The sequence below is a fragment of the Nuphar pumila genome, chromosome 1, assembly GCF_984573655.1.
Source record: "Nuphar pumila chromosome 1, dmNupPumi1.hap1.1, whole genome shotgun sequence".
Classification (NCBI taxonomy): Eukaryota; Viridiplantae; Streptophyta; class Magnoliopsida; order Nymphaeales; family Nymphaeaceae; genus Nuphar; species Nuphar pumila.
The window spans coordinates 21,190,002-21,211,401 of NC_143249.1; the positions used below are offsets into that span (position 1 = coordinate 21,190,002).

The following is a 21,400-nucleotide window of genomic DNA, read 5'->3' on the forward strand; positions in this document are numbered from 1 at the left end:
ACAAGCCTGTGAGAGCAGGTGAACTTACTGATGGGACATGTTATGTCACTGACTACTACAATAATCATCTTGCAAACTAAAGTAAGGGAGCTTCAGTTGAAGAATTATACGTTGCAACAGACAGTGACCCTAAATGGTAAAAATGGTGATAGGCCATCAAAGATAGATATGCCAAGGCCAACAAAGTTCAATAGTTCCAGAAACAGCAAGGCCATTGAGAATTTCCTGTTCCAGATGGAAGACTATCTGGATATTCAGAATGCACTGGCCAAGGACCTCAGGGTGAAGGCTGCAACAACTCTGTTTGACGAAGATGTCATAGCCTGGTGGAGAAAGAAACGTAGCGACATAGAAAGAGGGCATTGCGTCATTGACGCTTTTGAGACCTTTAAAACTAAGCTACAAAACTACTTTATGCCACGAAATGTACAATGCCAAGCATATCATATGGTGTCAGAATTGAAGCACACTGGAGCCTTGATAGATTATATCAGGATGTTCCAGAAGCTCATGTTGGATGTACCCAATATGCCAGACGAAGACATACTCAACTGGTTTATTGTGGGACTACAGTCGTGGGCACAGTCCGAAGTGGAAATGAGCAATCCCGAGACTTTGGAAGATGCATATGTAACATCCGACCGCCTAGTGGATACTCAGTGCAAGACCTTCACTCCATCAACCAAGGCTAGGAAGAAGCCAGACTATGGAGGTAAAAAAGAGGATCAGTGCGACAACAAGGGTGAGGCGTCGACCCAACACCATTTCGACAAGAAGTACAACAACGACAAAAAAGGGCGGGTTGTGACTTATTGGTTTTGTGGTGATAGGCATATCACAAGCCAATGTCCAAAGCTTTTCGTGAAGGATGACAGACAAGCCAATGCAGTACAAGCAGAGAGTAGTGATATCGAAGTCGTGCAACCCAGGATGGGGGCTATGCAGACCATAAACGCAGTCAAAAGCTGTGTAGTGGAAAGCATATCGGTCAGCAAAGAACTCATGTACTTAGAAGTCATTGTGAATGAAAAGTCTACTATGACAATGGTAGACTCTGGGGTCACACAAAACTTTGTCTCGCGGGGAGAGACAGAGCGGTTGGGCTTGAAGACCGGACCAAAGCAGAGGACCATCAAGACGGTGAACTCTGAAGCCAAGCCCATCCTTGGTGAAGCAAGAGATGTGGCTATCCAAATTGAGAGTTATGTCGACAAAGCCAACTTTTCAGTGGTGTGTCCTTGGACGATTTTCGAATGATTTTGGGCATGAAGTTTCTTCACAACCAAAATATAATGATGTTGCCAAAGGTGAATTCATTAACAATCATGGGACCGAATTCTTCACACACGGTGCAGTGTCTCACTTTTGGAGGCAAGACTTTAATGCTATTTGCGATACAACTGAAGAAGGGTGTTAAGTAAGGAGAGCAGGCATTCTTAGTTGATGTGCGTACCGAAAAAGGGAAGGTTGAAGCAACAGTGTCGCCGACCCTTGCCTCACTGTTGATGAAGTTTCGAGAAGTGATGCCTCTGAAATTTTCGAAGCGTCTCTCGGCAAGATGCGAGGTCGACCATAGGTCTGAGTTGACCCCAGGAGCAAATCCATCTGCCATGGTCTCTTATCGCATGTGACTGACTGAATTGAAAGAGCTGTGCAGGCAGCTGGATGAGATGTTGAAAGCAGGCATCGTTCACCCTTCAAAAGCACCCTTTGGCGCACTTGTGCTCTTTCAGGTAAAACATGATGATTCCAAAAGGTTATGTGTGGATTACCATGCATTGAACAAAGTCACGATGAAGAACAAGTATCTATTGCCACTGATAGCGGACTTGTTTGATCAGTTAGGCAGTGCCCGAGTCTTTTCAAAGTTAGATTTGCGATCGAGTTACTGGCAGGTGAGGATTGCAGATGGTGACGAGCCAAAGACAACTTGTGTCACTCGCTATGGTGCCTATGAATTTCTGGTGATGTCATTCAGGTTGACAAATGCTCCGACCATATTTACGGCATTGATGAATAAGATTTTTTACCCTTAGACAAGTTCGTGGTAGTCTATCTTGATGACATCATGATTTACAACAAAAACATAGAGGAACATGTCGGGCACTTGCGAACAGTGTTTCAGGTACTGAAGGAGAATGACCTCTGTGTCAAGTGAGAGAAGTGTCTCTTCAGGTAGGAGGATATCAGCTTCCTTGGTCATATCGTGGGGCATGGTTTGCTGCGCATAGACGGGCATAAGATAAGAGCTATCTATGAATGGAGTCCACCAAGCAAAGTGCCAGAGTTGTGATCATTCCTTGACTTGGCAAACTACTATCGATGGTTCATCGAAGGCTACTCCCTCATTGTTGCGCCCCTCACAAATTTGTTGAAGAAGAATCGGGTATGGCTCTGGACAGGAGCCTGCCAAGATACCTTCAATGGCTTGAAGAAAGCCTTGGTGAGGAAACATGCGCTAAGATTGCTGGACCACATAAGACCCTTTGAAGTCTATATAGATGCTTTAGACTTTGCCATCAGCGGAGTTATCATGCAGGAGAGACATCTGATTGCTTACGAGAGTAAAAAACTGAAGGATGCAGAGAGGCGTTATACTGTGCACGAGCGTGAGATGACGACCATCGTGCACTGTCTTAAGACATGGCGGCACTATCTTCTGGGTGCCCAGTTCGTCATCAAGACAAATAATGTTGTCATGAGCTATTTCTAGATACAGAAGAAGCTGACGCCCAAGCAAGCTCGATGGCAAATGTTCCTGGCTGAGTTTGACTTCGCTTTAGAGTATAAGGTGGGAAAGACCAATGTTGTTGCTGATGCCCTGAGTCACAAGGCATAACTGGAAGTTCACTTGGAGGGTGCATTGCTGAACTGCATCCGCGAAGGAATGCAACAAGATCTGACGATGCAATATCTTGTCAATCTAGCATAAGCAGAAAAGACTCGGCAATTTTAGCTACGGGACAACCTCCTCGTGATAAAAGGAGGACATGTCTTCGTGCCGCAGTGGGAAAGCCTTTGCCACAAATTGCTTAAGGAGTGCCATGATACACTATGGGTCGGTCATTCAGGTCAGAAGCGGACCTTAGCACTCCTTGAGTGCGGCTACTATTGACCGCAGATGAGAGACGATGTGGAGGAGTATGTGTAAACATGCCTTATCTGCCAACAAGACAAGATGACCAACCAGAAGACTGTCGGCCTCCTTGAGCCTCTGCCAATTCTAGAACGTAATTGAAAAAGCATTTTCATGGACTTCATTGTTAGTCTGTCGAAGGTAGATGGCTTCAACTCCATCCTGATGGTGGTGGATCATTTTTTTAAGTATGCCACCTTCATCTCAGCTTCAAAGGAGTGTCCTGCAAAGAAGACTATAGAGTTGTTCGTCAAGCATGTTGTGAAGCACTGGGGTGTACCAAGAAGCATTATAAGCGATCTCAATACTCGCTTCACGGGCAAATTCTGGCGTGAAGTGTTTCGGCTACTAGACTCTAATATGCTATTTTCAATAAGTTTTCATTCATAGACGGATGAGCAAACATCGCATCAACGGACTGTTCGAGCAGTATCTCAGGCACTTTGTTAGTGCCAATCAGAAAGACTGGGTGAAGCTCCTGGACGTGGCCCAATTCTGCTATAATCTTTAGAAGAGTGAGTCTTTTGGCCACAACCTGTTCGAGATAGCCACGGGGCAGCAACCACTGACTCCATATACTCTAGCCGCACAGGAGAAGGGAAGGCCATCATTTGCCTATCAGTTTGTTCAAAACTGGCACGAGCAGATCGGACCAACGAAGGCATTTCTACATAAGGCTACTAAGAGAATGAAGAAGTGAGCAGACAAGTGTCGTCGACCTACAGAGTTTCGTGTTGGAGACCAAGTGTTGGTGAAACTTTATCATGATCGCACACTTATCTTTCGTGGACGGCACCGGAGACTGATCAGGAAGTATGAGGAATCATTCACCATCACCAAAAAAGTGGGCAAGCTAGCGTATAAGCTGGACCTGTCTTCGAACTTCAAGGTGCACCTCCTGTGCAACCTAAAACTGTTCTATGCGGATCAGGGGGATCCAAAATGTAACATGCCATAACGCGCTCCTATCCTATAGAGGGCCCCGACAATACAATGGGCCGAGAAGCGTCTCAACAAGATCATTCGTCACAAGGTCAACTACTTGGGCGAAGCAAAGACATATTTTGTGCAGTGGGAGGCGACAACAAAACCGACGTGGGAGCCAACATTCTGGATGAAGAGCCACTATCCAGATGAAGTCAGAGCTTACCATGAAACAGATGGCGCCGAGGGCGGCACATGATTTGAAAGGGGGGCATGTTCCCTTGTGACCTACTTTATACAATGGTGTCTAGAGTCTGTTTTGCTTTGGTTGAGTCATGATGTAAGTGTTGAGTCACTTGTAACTTTTTCTGGGCCATCCCTGCACTTTGGTTCAGGTTGATCAATACCCTAAAGGATTAGCCCAGTAATGAGCCTTCAAGCAAAATAGTGAATGAATGCAAATGCATTGAGCTTTCTTTGTTCACCATCGTTGTGATTACCTTTAAGTGATTGCAATTTCTCTCTCTCTCTTCTCTTTCGCTCTCTTACACTCTCTATACTCAAAGCTTCCGCAGTGGCAAACGAGCAACTTGCACAGAGGGGCGACACCCATGGACATCGAACCTAGACTGCCTATCTAACAGCCAAGGCCCCACCCCACTACGCCACCCCCCCCTTGGGGCTTTAGGTCACTCCTTAATACAAGGTACTTGAAGAATCAATTTGGCAGCTTTCTTTTTTCATTTTCATCATATTTATTTTCCATGTTTGAGGGAAAAGCAGGAAATGTGATTCAAACAACGTGAAATCATACCTGTGAAAATCTTACTGCAGTTGCCCTTGTTGCACCAAAAGCATCCGTCATAGAGGAGCAATTTATAGATAAAATGATGAAAATGGAAAGCCACACATCTGTCCATTTTATGCAAGTAGTTGTAGAGTCAATCTTTGTCGGTCATAAGGGCAATTTTAATCCAACTGTAGAAAGGCTGCTAGTGGCTGTAGTGCTGACCCTTTTTCTATTGTAACTTTCTCATTCTTTTTGCTTAACTAAGTTTTCTTATGCTTTACCTCTATGCTTTCTTGGTTTCTCTCTTCTTGCTTTGGCAGACATGATTGACACATGATAGCCCATCCGAATCCATATGATAATTGGGTCCTTGGCCAGTGATGATAGGAGAAACAAAATTTACTTCTTATCCACATTAATGCAACAACACAATCAACAATAGTGGTTTCCTTTTCTCCATTAAAGCACAGGTTTGGGGTTACAGCATGTTTTCCTTTTCCAGCAATAACTTGCATTGTCACTAGATGGGAAAATAATAGCTTGAAGTCTTAGCATAATAAAACCAAAATGCTGTCCAAAGAAATCCGCAGAAAGTTAAAGAGATTCATGATGTAAGGCAACTTGCGCTGGCACGCATGCGTGCGTGCGTGAGAGAGGAAGGGCTACTGATGTAAGCTTAAACAGAAGGTTAATTGTGGAACTGATTAGTACAACAGAGCTTGAGATACCATTGATCAAAGACCCTTTGCAAGGCACAAATAAGTGGATACATAGTCTCATCTAAAAATAACCGTACTATACAGCAAAAATGATGCATATTCCAAAAAAAAACCTACAATTTGTGTTCCGCTGATGTCTAAAATCACAACTATTTGGCCGTAAATGGACCTTTTCACCCTTTGCACATGCAGATTTACTTTATATATGCGAACTTCTCTCAAATATCCAAATACGTGAATCTATCTCCTCGAGATATGCAAACTTTCCTCCCAAATATCCAAACTTTTTCCTTAAAAAAAATTCTCCCAAATATGCAAATTTTCTTACATGCAAATTTTCTCAAAATATGAAAATATATGAATGTCCTCCCAAAATATGTAAATGTCGTACTGTATTTTATGATTTTCCCTCAAATATGTGCTTTTGAAGCCTCACTAGAGGCTTTTGATGTGTCGCTAAAGGCCCATCACACTTAAAGCATCACTAAAGGTGGTGCCTTTGAAGTGTCGCTAAAGACCCATCGCACTTTTGAAGTGTCATTTTTTTCCCAACAAACTCTTTTTACTAAAAATCACATAAGAGCACAGGCAGGAGAACAATAAAAAAAATTGAGAACGATCACAAATGTGAGAACATTCACGGCAAATGTCAAGGCATTCACAAATGTGGAAGCATGCAGAAGAACATTCACAAATGTGTGAGAAAATTCACATATTTGGGAGAAGATTCGCAAATACATGAAAAAATTGAATATTTGGATATTTGATAGAGAAATTTGCATATTTAGAGAGAATTCACATGCACGAAGGGTGAAAAGGTCCTTTTACAAGCAAAAGTTGCAATTTTTGACATAACATAACACAAATTGTAGGAGTTTTTGATGAATGCATTATTTTTTGCTGTACAATACGGACATTTTTTCGTATTCTCATACCACCATAATGGAAGGGATGGAAAGAGTTGCATAATAGACTTCACCAAGAGTTACCATTCATTCAATCTATTTGTTCAACACATCAGAAACATATACATTTCTTACATCATTGACCAACTAAATCTTGAAGCCACAAATTTTACACGGCAAGGTTATAGTAACAACTCATTATTGACAAGCATGACACCAAATCTAATAACCTCTCATTGTGCTGAGGGTCGGAATCTTTCTGCACGTGGCTGTTCTAAGTAAATTTCCAAAAATAAATTTTCTCGAGAACTAAATGATTGATTTATACAAGATTATTTTAGGAGGAATACAGCTTTATGCGTGTGGTTATGGGTGTTCGGCACAAGGGGCACAACGACAATGTTTCGCCACAATCCCTGCAAGTCTAAATCCAAGAAACGATGGGAAAAGTGTGTCAACATCACAGAAGTGTGTGAGCAGCAGTGACAATGAAGTAATGAAATTAAGGCTTACCAGATGTCCACATCCAAAAGCCATGTCTCTTGGATTTGTTAAACAGATAGGACAAACCTGGATGATGAGTGAAAATCAGTGCACTTGGATGACAAAAGAACTCAATAACAAACACATACCTGCTCTGTTGAAGTATTGGTTGCTGAAGTAATGGTTGGCTGATAGCTCATTGACTGTGGAAAAGCATGGACAGCCTTATCATGATTGAGGACTCCAGGGGGAGGAGGAAGTGGTGCAGGGCCTGGAACTCTACCTTTTCGCTGACTACAAAATTTTCAGAAGGGAAAGTTTGCGATTGGGATTGACATTTCAAGTCATTATAAAAAACAGTACACCTTACCCCAGATAATTGAGTTCTTGAGTCGCTCTATACTGAAAAGGAACTTCCATGAGAGCTGCAAGCGCAAATGCTGCTTCCTTCTTAGCTATATCTTTGTTTTCTGACATTATTTTTGTGAAGTTTACAAACTGCGCATGGACATAAATCAATAGATTCAATATGCAGTTTTATAACCATTACAATCATCATAATCCACAATTAGTTCATCAGCAACGATAATCATTAGAAGTAGGTGGAACCATATGCCTGAAGATTTAACTAAAGCTCAATGCCAAGGTCATCACAGCATTCCTGCAAGTGTGCAACCCTGTCCCTCCCCCCATCTTACCCCCAGATATAGGACAAAAATGGAGAAAATAAATGAAACCCTATAACTTGATGGAAAACCAGTTTCCCTATCAATTAAGCCTTCCATAGTAGAACATTTTTGTGGAACCAAGCCTGCAATTGAATCAAGCAGTTGCCCCGAAATGCCATAAAACAGGATACATAGTAACTCATCAGTGAGAAACTACAAAGCACTAGGTCCTCATGAAGGACTAATTGACCACCTGGTTCAAGCTATGGATGACTAGACCCAGTTCCAATGATTCAAACAGTTTTACATATTATAAACTTATGACTTCCAGTAAGTGACTCCTGGCAAATGAGTACGCTAGCACAAGGCATTGGCCAACAGATGGACGATGAGTAGGTTTATCTCAACCTTGCATGTTCAATCGTGTCTACATACGGAACCAAGAATAACCTTCATGAAAAATGATTGGCAACATGGAGCTTATTTTGAAACAGTTATGCATTTCTATTTGCAGCTAAAGTTATGCTGGAAATCTTTACAAATGAATCAAACTTTTCAGGACATCTCAATTAGAAAATTAGAGAAGCATGCTTCACAGAATCTAAGCTATAAGAAAAAGTCAAAAGGTAAGATAAGTATTAGATCACAGATCTTTCATGGCAATGTTTGAAGGGGTTGAGTGAAAAGTGTTGGGATGTTCTTAAAAGTGAATTATGAAGATTACTCCCTTTTATGAATGAAATGGGCTTGGACAGAAAAGCCTTTACAATAAACCATGTATGACTTTTATATAATAAGACTATAATGAAGCCAAAGATGCCCTTATAAAACTACATCATTCCCAAACACCCAACACCTGGCACAAAGATTTTCAAGATCTAGATTTAACCCAACGGTATATATATATATATATATATATATATATATATATATATATATATATGAAAAGTGGTAGGTGATTAATCCATCCGTGCCTGATGAAAACGCATGCGTGCTGACCATCCATCGAGCGTGCGTGATGGATGGTCAGTGCACAGAAAATGTGCAAAAAACACATTTTTGGTCTTTAGTGGTGCTTAAAAACGCCACTAAAAACCCAAAAAAGGATGCACACATCTTTTTTGGATTTTTTAGCGGCATTTTACTAAAGGCCTAAAAACGTGTTTTTGCATGGTTTTTCAGTGTTTTGGGGAGAAAAAACACTGAGCGTCCATCGTGCGTGCGAGGGACGCTCAACAATAATGCATTTTCATCGAGCACATATCGATTAAGCACCTACCACTCATATATATATATATATATATATATATATATATATATATATATATATATATATATATATATATTCACAGATACAGGCGGTATTCTGAAAATATAGTGATAATATAGCTGTAAATTCATAAAACGATATTAAAGGAAAAATATCACGATATTTTGAAAATATCAGAAATTTATATATGTCACGATATTATCATGATAATATCACAATATTATGAGTTAGCTTTTACTTTTTTTACTTCTTTTCTATATCTTAACTATGTTTTTCTTCTTTCTTTTAAATTTTTTATTTATTTATATATTATATTTGTATTTTATTATCTAAACATATTATTTTTCTTATTTACTTCTACCATTTTTATTATCTAAACATGATATATATACAGTCATAGATATAGGCGATATTTTAAAAATATAGTGATAATATAGTTGTAAATTCATAAAATGATATTAAAGGCAAAATATCACAATATTTTGGAAATATCAGAAATCTATATATGTCACAATATTATCATGATAATATCACAATATTATGAGTTACCTTTTACTTTTTTACTTCTTTTCTATATCTTAACTATGTTTTTCTTCTTTCTTTTATATTTTTTTACTTATTTCTTTTATTATCTAAACATGTTATTTTTCTTATTTATTTCTACCATTTTTATATTTTTAATTTTTTCTAAGCATTGAGTTTTTCTCGAGATTTATCAACTAAACCTATATTATCACGAGAAATTGCCTTGCTGAGATATAGCCAACTGATAATTGTGCATGGATATATATATACACACACACACACACACACATTAGCAAGTTAATCACAAATTTATACCTATAACAAATTTACATGGTGATATGACCATGGTGATGAAAATGAACACAGGAACATCACCAGATCATTCTTAATTTTATAAATGATATATATTGCATGATCATTTCTTTTATCTCACTTCAAATTTCGTAATATTATTCCTTCACATTTTTTACTCATAAGATGGATTCCAAGTTTCCAACAACTCTTCTTCATCTTCATCTTCTATGCCATCACTTCATGGATGCCTTCATATGATGTCTTTCCAAGAAAGAAGATAAACTACATCACATGAACACTTCGCTTAGCATGCATACCTCATACCAACACGACACTCAGACACTTCATGGACATGATACGATACTTCATCAACATAGTCAGACGGTCTGACTCAGACCAGTTTCACACACAGTCAACATTGTGTCATTAACTTTATTTATTTTCTTTTATGATCTTATTTACTTATTCATATTCACTTGAGTTAATTTTCTTTTTAAATTTGTCATCAATTACATTACATTTTAATTTCAACTTACTTTCAAACTTTCAGTATTTAAGGTTTCTAATTGTAGTGATTTTTTTCATAGAGGACGAGGAAACCACCCTAGGGATCAGAGACCTAGCCATGCTGGCTAAGCCTGCCATACTTACGGTCGCTCTCTCGATGATGTAAACCCATGGCACACCCCTTGCCCCTAGAGAGTCGCCCGGCTTCGATTGAGCAAGGGCTTATCCCTCACCCTCATTAATGAAATGAGTTTGATGCTTACAGGAATGGAACCTTGACCACCCGTCTGGTAGCCAAGGCCCCCTCTACTGCACCAGATCCCATGGGGCTCCTAATTTTAGTGATTTAAAATTGTTGTTTTATATACACTCACACATATATACATCTATGTGTGTAGTCCTCGTGTCCTAATTTTTGAAAATTATGGTATCGTACTAAGTGTGCACACATCGTGTCCCACATCTGTATCTGTGTCCATGTGACATAGGAGATAAATATGTTTGATAACTAAGAAAGCTACATTAATAAAAATTTCACCCTTTATATCATGCAAGAATTGAGTCCACTTTCCTCTTTACCTGGAGAGAATTCGGGTGTTTAGGAGCAATTCAGGGTAATATCTTCTCAAATTCTAGATTGTATATTATACTCGTGGACAACTTGAATTGCTTTGTTGGGTTTAATTTTTAAAGAAAAATCCAGCGCGGTCACTGGTCATACATGTGAGAATTTTTTTTTTCTGTTGCACCTTTTCAGATTGTGTAGTCGCATGATTTGGCACCCACTTAATTTTCCCATAGAGGTGGAGCATACTTGTACAACAATTGATATTATAGCAAAGCAATTATACAAAATAGTGGCTGATACACAACATAATAAATGTGAAAAATGAATTATTACCTGGAAGTTGTCAAATAATCTATTGGGAATGTTATCATCAAACCGCTGCATCTCTTCCCATGGCCCATCTCCAACACCAACCAAAACAATTGAAAGTGGGTACCGACTGAACAGTTGAACAATTTTCAGGTTATAGAAGGTAATGGACTGAGGCATGCAATAGAGGGATTTACCTTGCAGCAACTACAGCATCAATAGTTGCACTTTCTTGAGGACTGAGACTTCCAGGTTCTAAATCAACACTGCGTGTTACCTACCCCAATCATTCCAGAGAAAAATAAGAAAGGAATGTACAATTAGTAAGCCAAGCCAATCAATTTCTAGAGATCTAGGAAATATTGAGGCATGAAGTCTGAACCTGCCCATCTGCAATGATGACAAGAACGTGATACTGCCCATTGCTTCTCTCGATGATGTCAATAGATGCATTAATTACAGGAGAAAAGGAAGTTGGGCCTGCAGACAACACCACACAAAAGGCATAATGCAATGGAAATAAGAACACCAAAGGTCTACTCAGAGTAAAGAAGCAACCTATGTGGAGAAACATCCAACAAGATGAAGAAAAGGAAGTGGTCACTATAGAAGTATTTTTGTAGGCAAAAGAAGCTCGGATTGACATCCTCTCATTATTTCTCATAATTATAAGCATCATTCAAACACTAAATTACAAAATCTTTAGCAGAAAAATAATTTGTACAAATAAATGCATGAGGTTGAACTTTCGAATGAGATGGCGTTGTTTGGGAAATCAAAATAGGAAAAAATAAGGATGATGAATCTGTCAAAAGTAATAATATGCACACATATGGGAACCCCTCTGCATTCTTTAATTATTTTCCTAACAAATGACATATTGGGGAATGTAAAAGGACAAAAAGCCCTGACAATACATTGATATTCATCACATACAATATGTCTCTCTCTCTTCTTCTTCTTCCTTCACCTTCTCCTCCTCTCTGTCTTTTTCTTCCTTCTCTTCCTCCCCTCATTGCCGCAAGGGCCGAACCCAAGGTTAGGTTCAGTTCTGCTAGGTTCAGTAGAACCTAAACCCAGGCCTAGGTTCGGCTCTGCTGAACCTAGGCCTGCTAGGTTGGGCCCTTGAGTTTAGCAGGACCGAACCCAGGGTTGCTGAGTTTGGCTCTGTTGAACCCAGGCCCTGATTCGACAGAACCAGAACCCAAGGTTGTTGGGTTCTACTCTGCTGAACCCATGGTTGCTGGGTTCGGCTCTGTTGAACCCAGAACCTGAACCAGATGTGGATTCTGAAAAAGTGTGTGTGTGTTTCGGGTCTGGATCTTATACCAGACCCGAGTCCATTCATGTATAACTCTCTACTCTGTATTTTTACTTTTGTTCCGGGTTTGGATATTACACCAGACCCGAACCCACAATGTAAACTTAAACATATTAATACAGTCGTTAGGTCACAATTTCATTAACGAAATCGTGACAGCCACAACCTCACTTCTCCTATTACTTTCTCTCTCTTCTCAACACAGGTTAAAGAGGAGTTTCTTTCATGGTATCAGAGCCAAGATCTACTTAGGGCTTGAAAAGACTTCCACAAGGTGCGACCAAGGTTTGAGATCTCTCATTTTCTCCCCTCTCAATTTTGTTCATCTCTCTTCAACCCTTTTTGGTTTCTTTCCTGAAGGATTCACATCTCCCTAACGTGAATCTCTAAGCCATCACGTAAATCGTGAATATGTGAATCGTGAATCTCAAAAAAAAAAAAACTCGTCTCATCGTGAACCTCAAAAAATCCCATCTCACGTGAATCTACTGTTTCGCGTGAAACCCTAAAGTCAATCTTTTCTTACTCATATTGTCGTATTCAGATCTGATTGCTTTTGCACCAGATCTGGAGCAATACTCCCCTGCGCATCCTTCTGCCATTTGGACTGGAATCAACCTTTTGCATCTTTTTGCTGTTTAGATCTGATATTTGACATCTTTTTTTTAATTTGCTTTCATTTCTATCAAGTGTCTCCTCCTTTCAGCCTATTTTCTTCTCGCTATCTCAACTGACACTCAATTGACAGTTGACTGTCAACATTATCTTCAGCTGTTTTTGCCCAGATCTGAAAACACAGTTGACAGTTTCAAATTTTGTTCATCGTGTGAGAAATTCCTATTGCGTCAATCTCAGTTTTTTTTTAAAAAAAAGGAAGGGAAGGCAATATTCAGATCTGATCTTTTGAATCTGACAGTCTCTAATCGCTATTTTCTCGAAGGTTGCTCAGCAAAAAAAAAAAAAAAATTGCGACGAGCCAACCTTTTTTGACAGCAGACTGGGCACTCCGTGATCACCCGATTATCCTTGTTATATCCTTGTTTGATTCCTTTTCTTCATGGATCCTTATTCTTCTCAATCGAGTCTTTCTTCGAGTTTTCTCAATCAACTTGTTTTCGAAAAATTAACCACCTCAAACTTCTTGATTTGAAAGAGACAAATCATACCCTTTATAAGGAGCCAAGGTCTCTTAGGTCACCTGGATGGAACCACTCCAGTCCCGCTAGAATTTGTTACGAGAGAAGAGAAAGATGATAAAGGGGCGAGTTCAATTGTGTATGTCAAAAATGCAGAATATCTAAATTGGGAAAGGAAAGATCAATCAGTAGTTGCTTACATCACTTCTACCTTGTCTCAAGAGGTTCTTGTTGCAATCCCCGACAATTGTACAACCCTGCAACTTTGGGAGAGGCTGGTTCAGACGTATTCACAAGTTTCACAGGCAAGGATGGTTTTTCTAAGAAGAAAATTTCAACAGCTGAGAAAAGATTCCATGACCATCATGGAATATCTCAACAAGATGAAAACTATCACAAATCAACTTGCGGTTATAGGATGTGCCGTGAGTGACAGTGATATGGTGCAACAAACTCTCAATGGATTGGGACCCGATTATAATATGATTGTCACTTCACTATTGTGTCTGCCTACTCTTCCTACTTTTGATGAGTTGCGAGCTAAATTGATTCAGTATGAAATGACTTTGAAAGGATTTTCTGAAGAAACACATGCTCATGCAAATTCTCAAGAAGTTTTTGCCACAGAAGTGACTTATGGTCGAGGACGAGGGGGACAAGGGCGAAATGGACACGGAGGACGTGGATTGTTTCCCACTCTGAATATCTGGACTTCCACTCAAGTTCAAAGGTCAATCCCCACTTGCTTCCTTTGCAACAAAAGGGGGCATATCAAGGCGAATTGTTGGCACAACCCAGAAAATAAAGGAAAGACTCCACAGACAGAACAAAAAAGAAAGCCCACTAATATCAGAGACAATGCAGATATTAGAGATCTGTTAATATCTGCCCTGTCAGAATTGAAACTAAAGCAGAATGATCAAGGCACATGGTTTGTCGATTCAGGGGCGATACCTTATGTGACTGGTGATGCAGGTAAACTTTCTAAACCTATTCCTTATTTTGGCAAAAGTAAAATTGTCACTAGAGATGGATCCTATCATCCTGTTTCTCATGTTGAAAAATCTATCATTCCCATGTCACATTGTACTCTTAAACTTACTGATGTCCTTCATGCTCCAAATATCAAGAAAAATATTGTCTCTGTTTCTAAGCTTGTTGATGATAATCATGCTTCAGTCGAATTCACTCCCTTCTCTGTGCAGGTCAAGGACCTTCGCACGAGGGAAACATTCGCTGAAGGAAAAAGATGAGACAATATGTATCTCTTTGAAGAAGCTCCATGTCATCCCATCCGCCCTATTCATCTGGATTTGAAGCCTTCGTTAGAGTCGTGCTCCTTCTCTTCAGCAAATGTTTTTAGTATTTCTGAATGTAATAAGCCTTCCTTATGGCATAGTCGATTAGGACATTGTGGTAGTCATTTTATTGAAAAACTTGTTTCCAATAATCTCATTCCAAAAGAAAGTCTCAATGTGGATGAAAAAAGTCAGAAGTGTTCCAGTTGTCTTTTATGTAAAAGTCATGTATTGCTTTTTCATTCTATTAATAAGAGAGCTTCAAAGCCTTTTGAGGTAATATGTTCTGATGTATGGGGACCTGCCCCAGCTGCCTCTGAGTCTGGGAGCAGAAACTACCTAATCTTTATTGATAGCTACTCTCGATACACCTGGATATATTTCATAAAAAATAAGTCGAAAGTTTTTCTTTTGTTCCAAAACTTTGTTTCTTTAGTAAAAAATCAATTCTCTGAGTCCATTCAATTCTTCCAATGTGATGGAGGTGGTGAGTTCTCATCTAGTGACTTTATTTCTTTTTTTTAAAACAATGGGATAGGAAGAAGAGTGTCCTGCCCACACACCCCTCAACAAAATGGAATTGCTGAGCGAAAACACAGGCATATTGTTGAAAGTGCCATGAGTATGCTCCATGATAGTAATCTTCCCATTAATCTGTGGACAAAAGTTTTTCATTCGTACATGTGATAAATGGACTGCCTATGGTTGTTCTAGAAAATAAGTCTCCCTATTACTGTCTTTTTGGAGCTCATCCTAGTTATCATGATTTGCATGCTTTTGGATGTGTTTGTTATGTGCATATTGATCGGTCCCTAAGAAACAAGTTTCAGGATAAGGCTCAAAAGTGTAGATTTGTGGGATATGCCGAAGACTACAAAGGATATAGGTGTTACGATCCCATCAATAGACGTATCAGAATCTGAAGAAATGTCATCTTTAATGAACACAATTTTGATCACAAAGCTGGCACAATGGATATGCCCTCTACCACCACCGAAGTCTACCATCCTTGGCTGAATTCAGAACTTTTTGCTGGTTCTAATGAAGTTTGCTCTCCAGTTTGTGGGCAGCAGGAAGAAGAAATGTCTGAGACTATTGGCACGTCAGGATTACAGAATGGGGAAGAAATACCATCCGTACCGGGCAGATACAAGGGCATTTTCTATACTAGAGAGAGAACGATGGCGCCGCCAAATTTTTCAAATCATGCCTCAGCAACTGCACCTACTTCCTCTCATACTCTTGAGGTCAGAAGATCCAATCACATGCGACATCCTATTGATAGATAGGTCAGTTATAACAATTTCTCCTTGGACTTTCAGCTCTTCTTAACTGCTCTGAATAAGGAAGATGAACCTATCATGTACTATCAGGCAACTACTTCTACCAAATGGGTAGAAGCCATGAATGATGAAATGCAAGCCTTACATGAATGTGGAACCTGGGAAATCGTCCCCAGACCACCTAACAAAAATGTTGTTGGATGTAAATGGATTTACAAAATAAAGTATAAACCAGATGGAACTATTGAACGATACAAGGCGAGACTAGTTGCAAAAGGATTCACTCAAGAAGCAGGGCAAGACTATGATGAGACAATCAGTCCAGTAGTGAGAATGAGAACAATTCGAATTATTCTTTCACTGGCTGTTGAACATGGTTGGAAGCTGAGTCAGCTTGATGTTAAGAATGCCTTTTTACATGGGGATTTGAAGGAGGAAGTCTACATGGAACAACCCCCTGGATATCAAGAGCAAGACTGCAAAACGCATGTGTGCAGGCTCAAAAGGGCTATCTATGGACTAAAACAAGCATCTCGCTCTTGGTTTGACATCTTCTCTCTTGAGATTCAGAAGCATGGATTCTCACGCTCCCTACTAGATCACTCATTATTTATTTTTAGAAGTCAGAATGTGATCACTCTATTGTTAATTTATGTTGATGATATAGTTATCATAGGAAACTCTGAAGATAACATCAATGAAGTAAAAGACCTATTAGGACAGAGGTTCAAAATGAAAGATCTCGAAGCCTTGCACTATTTTCTTGGCATAGAGGTCGATAGCCAGGCTCATGGGTTGACCCTCACTCAGCACAAGTATATGATAGATGTTCTCAGCAAGGCAGTTATGAAAGACTGCAAACCTTTAGCAACTTCTAGTGTGCTCCACCAAAAATTAAGTACTCATGATGGAGACCTGTATGAGGATCCCACCAGGTACCGCAGTCTAATAGGCATGTTGCAGTATCTCACATTTACTCGACCTGATATTGTTTATTTTGTCAATCAAGTGTCTCAATTTATGCATACACCTCGTACTGGACACATGGAGGCAGTTAAAAGGATACTCAGATATCTCAAAGGGACCATTGGAGATGGCCTGATATATTCTCCACAATCGTCTGGTAAGAATGTGCGTGAACTTACTGTATATTGTGATGCAGACTGGGCAGGAGATCCTGATGAGTGAAGGTCCACGTCGGGATATTGTGTTTTTATTGGGAGAAATTTAGTCTCTTGTAGTAGTAGAAAACAAAAGGTTGTTGCTAGATCAAGCACTGAAGTTGAGTATAGATCCATGGCTGCCGCTACTTGTGAAGTCACATGGGTCAAGCATTTACTAACTGAAGTAGGAGAAACTATCTCTCTGTCTACCTTGTTGTGTGACAATCAAAGTGCTCTCAATATGTCATTCAATCCAGTACACCACAGTTGCGCCAAACATATTGAGATCAACCAACATTTTGTGAGACAAAAGGTTGAAGAAAAAGAGATTGAGCCTGAATTTGTTAACACCGAAAGACAAGTTGCTGACATTTTTACCAAGGGCTTGACAAAAGATCGCTTTTGGATGCTTAAAGGAAAGTTGTTCATGGTTCAGAACTGATATAGTGGCGGCCTCGGAGCTTTCATGTTAATGGGTGCCGACGTGCTGCAGTGAGGAGATCGGATTGCATGTGACACAACGAAAGTGGCTGGCAATGAGGGGGCTGCTCTTCCTGTGCACAAGTGTACAACCACAACAACTCAATGGCAGATGTGGAAGACCCGGAAATCAGGTCAACACTTTGGTGCAGCGAGGGAACCCGAACCACAACCTTCACGCAGGGTGTAGACGTTGAAGATTGTTAGTGTAGTGAAAGGATCGGCGTTCCCGGGTTGCTGGACTGACGTTGGAGGCTACTCCCATGTTGCGATCATGGGATATCAATATTGTAGTGACAGTGTGAAGTAACAGAAGGCTCGGTTCACATATCAGCAGTTTTATTTAAGGATCTGGTAACGATTACAAGAAAACGACCCACTAGTAGAAGACAAGAAGTCGTAGATCTGGAAAGCAACAACACTGGGTTGAAATAAATCAATACTCACGTACGACTGACAGAACAGTAAATAAGTATTCAGACTGGTAGAAGAAAACAACACAAAGTGATAATACCACTAAAGTATTTAAACTATGACAGGGAAAACAAAGAAGGGAAAAAGTTGCTACAAAGGGAAAACTGTCAAAAGAAAGGCTGCAAATAAAATAAAGAAATAAAGAAAACAGAAAAGGAATGATAAAGGCTGCTGGAAAGAAAGAAAAACTACAGGGAACCAACAAAAAGAAAAGAGAGGCTGCGTTAATTCCAATCTCTCCCCCACGAAACCCTAGACAGGGTATTAATAATGCCTGGCTGGATTTGGGTCTCGGGTCCAGTCCTTGGACTCGATCCAAACGCTGATTGCTACTGGATCTGAAGCGTCTGACTCGTGCTCTTCGTGCTCGCCCAGGGTAGGTACGAAAAGGACATCTCCGTGCCTCGGTTTAGTGAACTGGACCGGATCCACCACTTGGATCCGATCCACCACTTGGATCCAATCATCGATTCCATTTGTGCGAACCCAGTCCACCTCTTGGGTCATTCTGTAGGGACCGGACCTGAGTCTTCTCTGCATCAAGAACCATGATCAACTTGAGAGGGGGTGAAAAAGTGTGTGTTGTGTTTCGGGTTTGGATCTTATACCAGACCCGAGTCCATTCATGTATAACTCTCTACTCTGTATTTTTACTTTTGTTCCGGGTTTGGATATTACACCAGACCCGAACCCACAATGTAAACTTAAACATATTAATACAGTCGTTAGGTCACGATTTCATTAACGAAATCGTGACAGCCGCAACCTCTCTTCTCCTATTACTTTCTCTCTCTTCTCAACACAGGTTAAAGAGGAGATTCTTTCAGATTCAGCAGAACTGAACCCAAGCCTGGGTTCGGCAGAACCTCAACCCAGACCTGAGTTCAGAAGAACCAAACCCAGGCTTATTGTGTTCGGCTCCGCCGAATCCAAGCCTGGTTTCAGCAGAACCTGAACCCAGACCCAGCCTGAGTCTGGGTTTAGCTAAACCTGAACCCATACTTTTGGTATGTAATTATGCATTGTTTGTCTCCTTTGTTAGTATAATTTGTTTATTTTCTGCTTTACTTGTTCGCTTTTTTTTTTGCTTAACTTGTTTGATTGGTATGCAATTTGCTTGACTTGACTTCTACTTCATAGTTAATTTGATTTATTACATGAATTTATGCATGATGATATAATAATTGTTTTATGATATGATAATTATTTTTATTTCATTAGTAATGCTAACTTAAAACTGTTAAAGTATATATATACCCTCCCCGCACCCCCACACCCCCGCACCCAAGTTTTTTAAAAGTGCCACATTACTGCACCCCCACCTGTACCTATATGATATAGATGGGAAGGCACAAGCCTCAACCCTGCCCAAACCAAAGTTACCGGAAGCGCCTAGGCGCATGCGGAAGCGCGAAACATCACGCTTCCGAAACGTGCAGGGAAGTGCGCTTCCCCCCACGCTCACCTCTCGCTTCTCCATTTTTTTCATTTTTTTTTTTTGTAGTTTTATTTTTTTCCGCTTCCCCCTCGCTTCCGGTTCGCTTCCTAGGTCGCTTCCGAGACGGTTCGTAATTTTCTTCTAAGTCATCCCACGCTTTCCGCTTCCTAAATTTTTGAAAGTGCCTCGCTTCCCGCTCCCGCTTCCCGTATCGCTTCCCACTCCCGCTTCCTCGGCTGGTAACTCTGGCCCAAACACAATAAGGCCTAGCACGTGGGACTTCTATTGAGACGGAAACCCACAAGGTTGGTTTAGACCATAAATTATCAGGTTCAGATGTAAAAATATGTTGGAGGAGTGTGCAGCCTGTTTCTTACCTGAATATAAATCTATAATTTTCGTAGATCCAACTTCATGGTAAGTTGGTGGGGGGTTGCAGGGGGGTCAGCCCCATGCTCGTAAGGTAGGGGTTCGGGGCCATTAGCCCCCAAGGCAATTTTTTTTTTAGAGTAGTTATGTAATTTTACCCTAAACACTTTGTTGTATCCAACAATACTAGTAGACTCTATGTAAAATTCGTAGACTCGTCCTATTAAAGGAGGCATGCTCCACTGTATTGTGTATCCCAATCAATAAAAGAAGAGGCTCAGTTTTTGTTGAACCACATAAAATCCTTGTTTTCATGTGTGGTTGTTTTCTCCTTTTGCCTTTTCCATGTTTGTTTTTTCGATCCATCGCTAGGTCGAAGGGTCATTCCCTAAAAAACTAGGCCCATAAACTTATACCGGAAGTACCCACCTAAAACTACTATAGTAACCAATGATTGAATTGCCTCTACGATATATTCATACAATTAAGGGTTCAACCCCACTTTTTTGGCCTTTTTTCACACAACTCTACCACACTAATCATGCTAGTGAACCTTGATCTCCCAATATCTATGCGTGTGTATGCATCTGTGTATCAACGAAAAATAATGTGTTGTAACATCAACATACAATTGTAAGAAGAGGAAGCTCACAAACAGAACTTCAAAAAGAAGCTCACAAACGATCTTTCACAATGAACACAATGGTTCATACAACACACTTACAAAAACCGAAATACTCAAAAGAGTGCACACACAAAATAGTGAAAAATATTTCTCATTAAAGTGGGATAAAGCTCACACAAAAAGTAAGTTATACAAAGGGGTTTTACCCCATATTTATAATGCTCACAATAGGGAGCCAAGAGGGAGTCGTTGGACTCCCAAAAAATCCAAAAAGACTCTAATGATACAAGTGCTTTTTGACTTAGTCAAAAAGCACTAAAGTCCAAAAAGTTAAAACGACAACCTAATCCCAATTACAAACTAACTAGACTATGCAGCTAGAATAACTAACTAAATATATTACAAATGTTTATTACATTTTAACACTCACCCTCAAACTTACGGTTGAATAACCGAAAGTTTGTCCAAGAGAAAGTGAAATCGAGGAGCACCGAGAGGTTTGGTAAAGAAATCTGCCACTTGATATTCTGAGGTAACATATGGTAGATCAATGGTGCCATGTAGGAACTCCTCTCGTACGTAGTGACAATCCATTTCGATATGTTTGGTGCGTTCGTGGAATGTCCGGTTGTTGGCAATATAAATAGAACTTTTGTTATCACAACATAGTCTTGATGCTCCTGTAATTTCAACACCCATGTCATGAAGCGAACGC

The 21,400-nt window shown here is 40.0% G+C and overlaps 1 protein-coding gene across 2 annotated transcripts in view; it reads right to left on the bottom strand.

Annotated features, from left to right (window-relative positions):
• Nucleotides 1-6,542: 6,542 nt before the first annotated feature.
• Nucleotides 6,543-21,400, bottom strand: part of LOC149848295 (E3 ubiquitin-protein ligase RGLG3-like) — a 36,887-nt gene continuing 22,029 nt past the window's right edge. For both annotated transcript variants that reach the window (XM_089989357.1, XM_089989287.1), the window contains 7 exons: nucleotides 11,481-11,578; nucleotides 11,296-11,375; nucleotides 11,123-11,228; nucleotides 7,328-7,455; nucleotides 7,107-7,251; nucleotides 6,988-7,044; nucleotides 6,543-6,898 (listed from right to left, as the gene is read on the bottom strand). In XM_089989357.1, coding sequence (XP_089845483.1) covers nucleotides 6,812-6,898; nucleotides 6,988-7,044; nucleotides 7,107-7,251; nucleotides 7,328-7,455; nucleotides 11,123-11,228; nucleotides 11,296-11,375; nucleotides 11,481-11,578 — 701 coding nt within the window. In that variant the 3' untranslated portion in view covers nucleotides 6,543-6,811. The remainder of the gene's footprint in view (nucleotides 6,899-6,987; nucleotides 7,045-7,106; nucleotides 7,252-7,327; nucleotides 7,456-11,122; nucleotides 11,229-11,295; nucleotides 11,376-11,480; nucleotides 11,579-21,400) is intronic.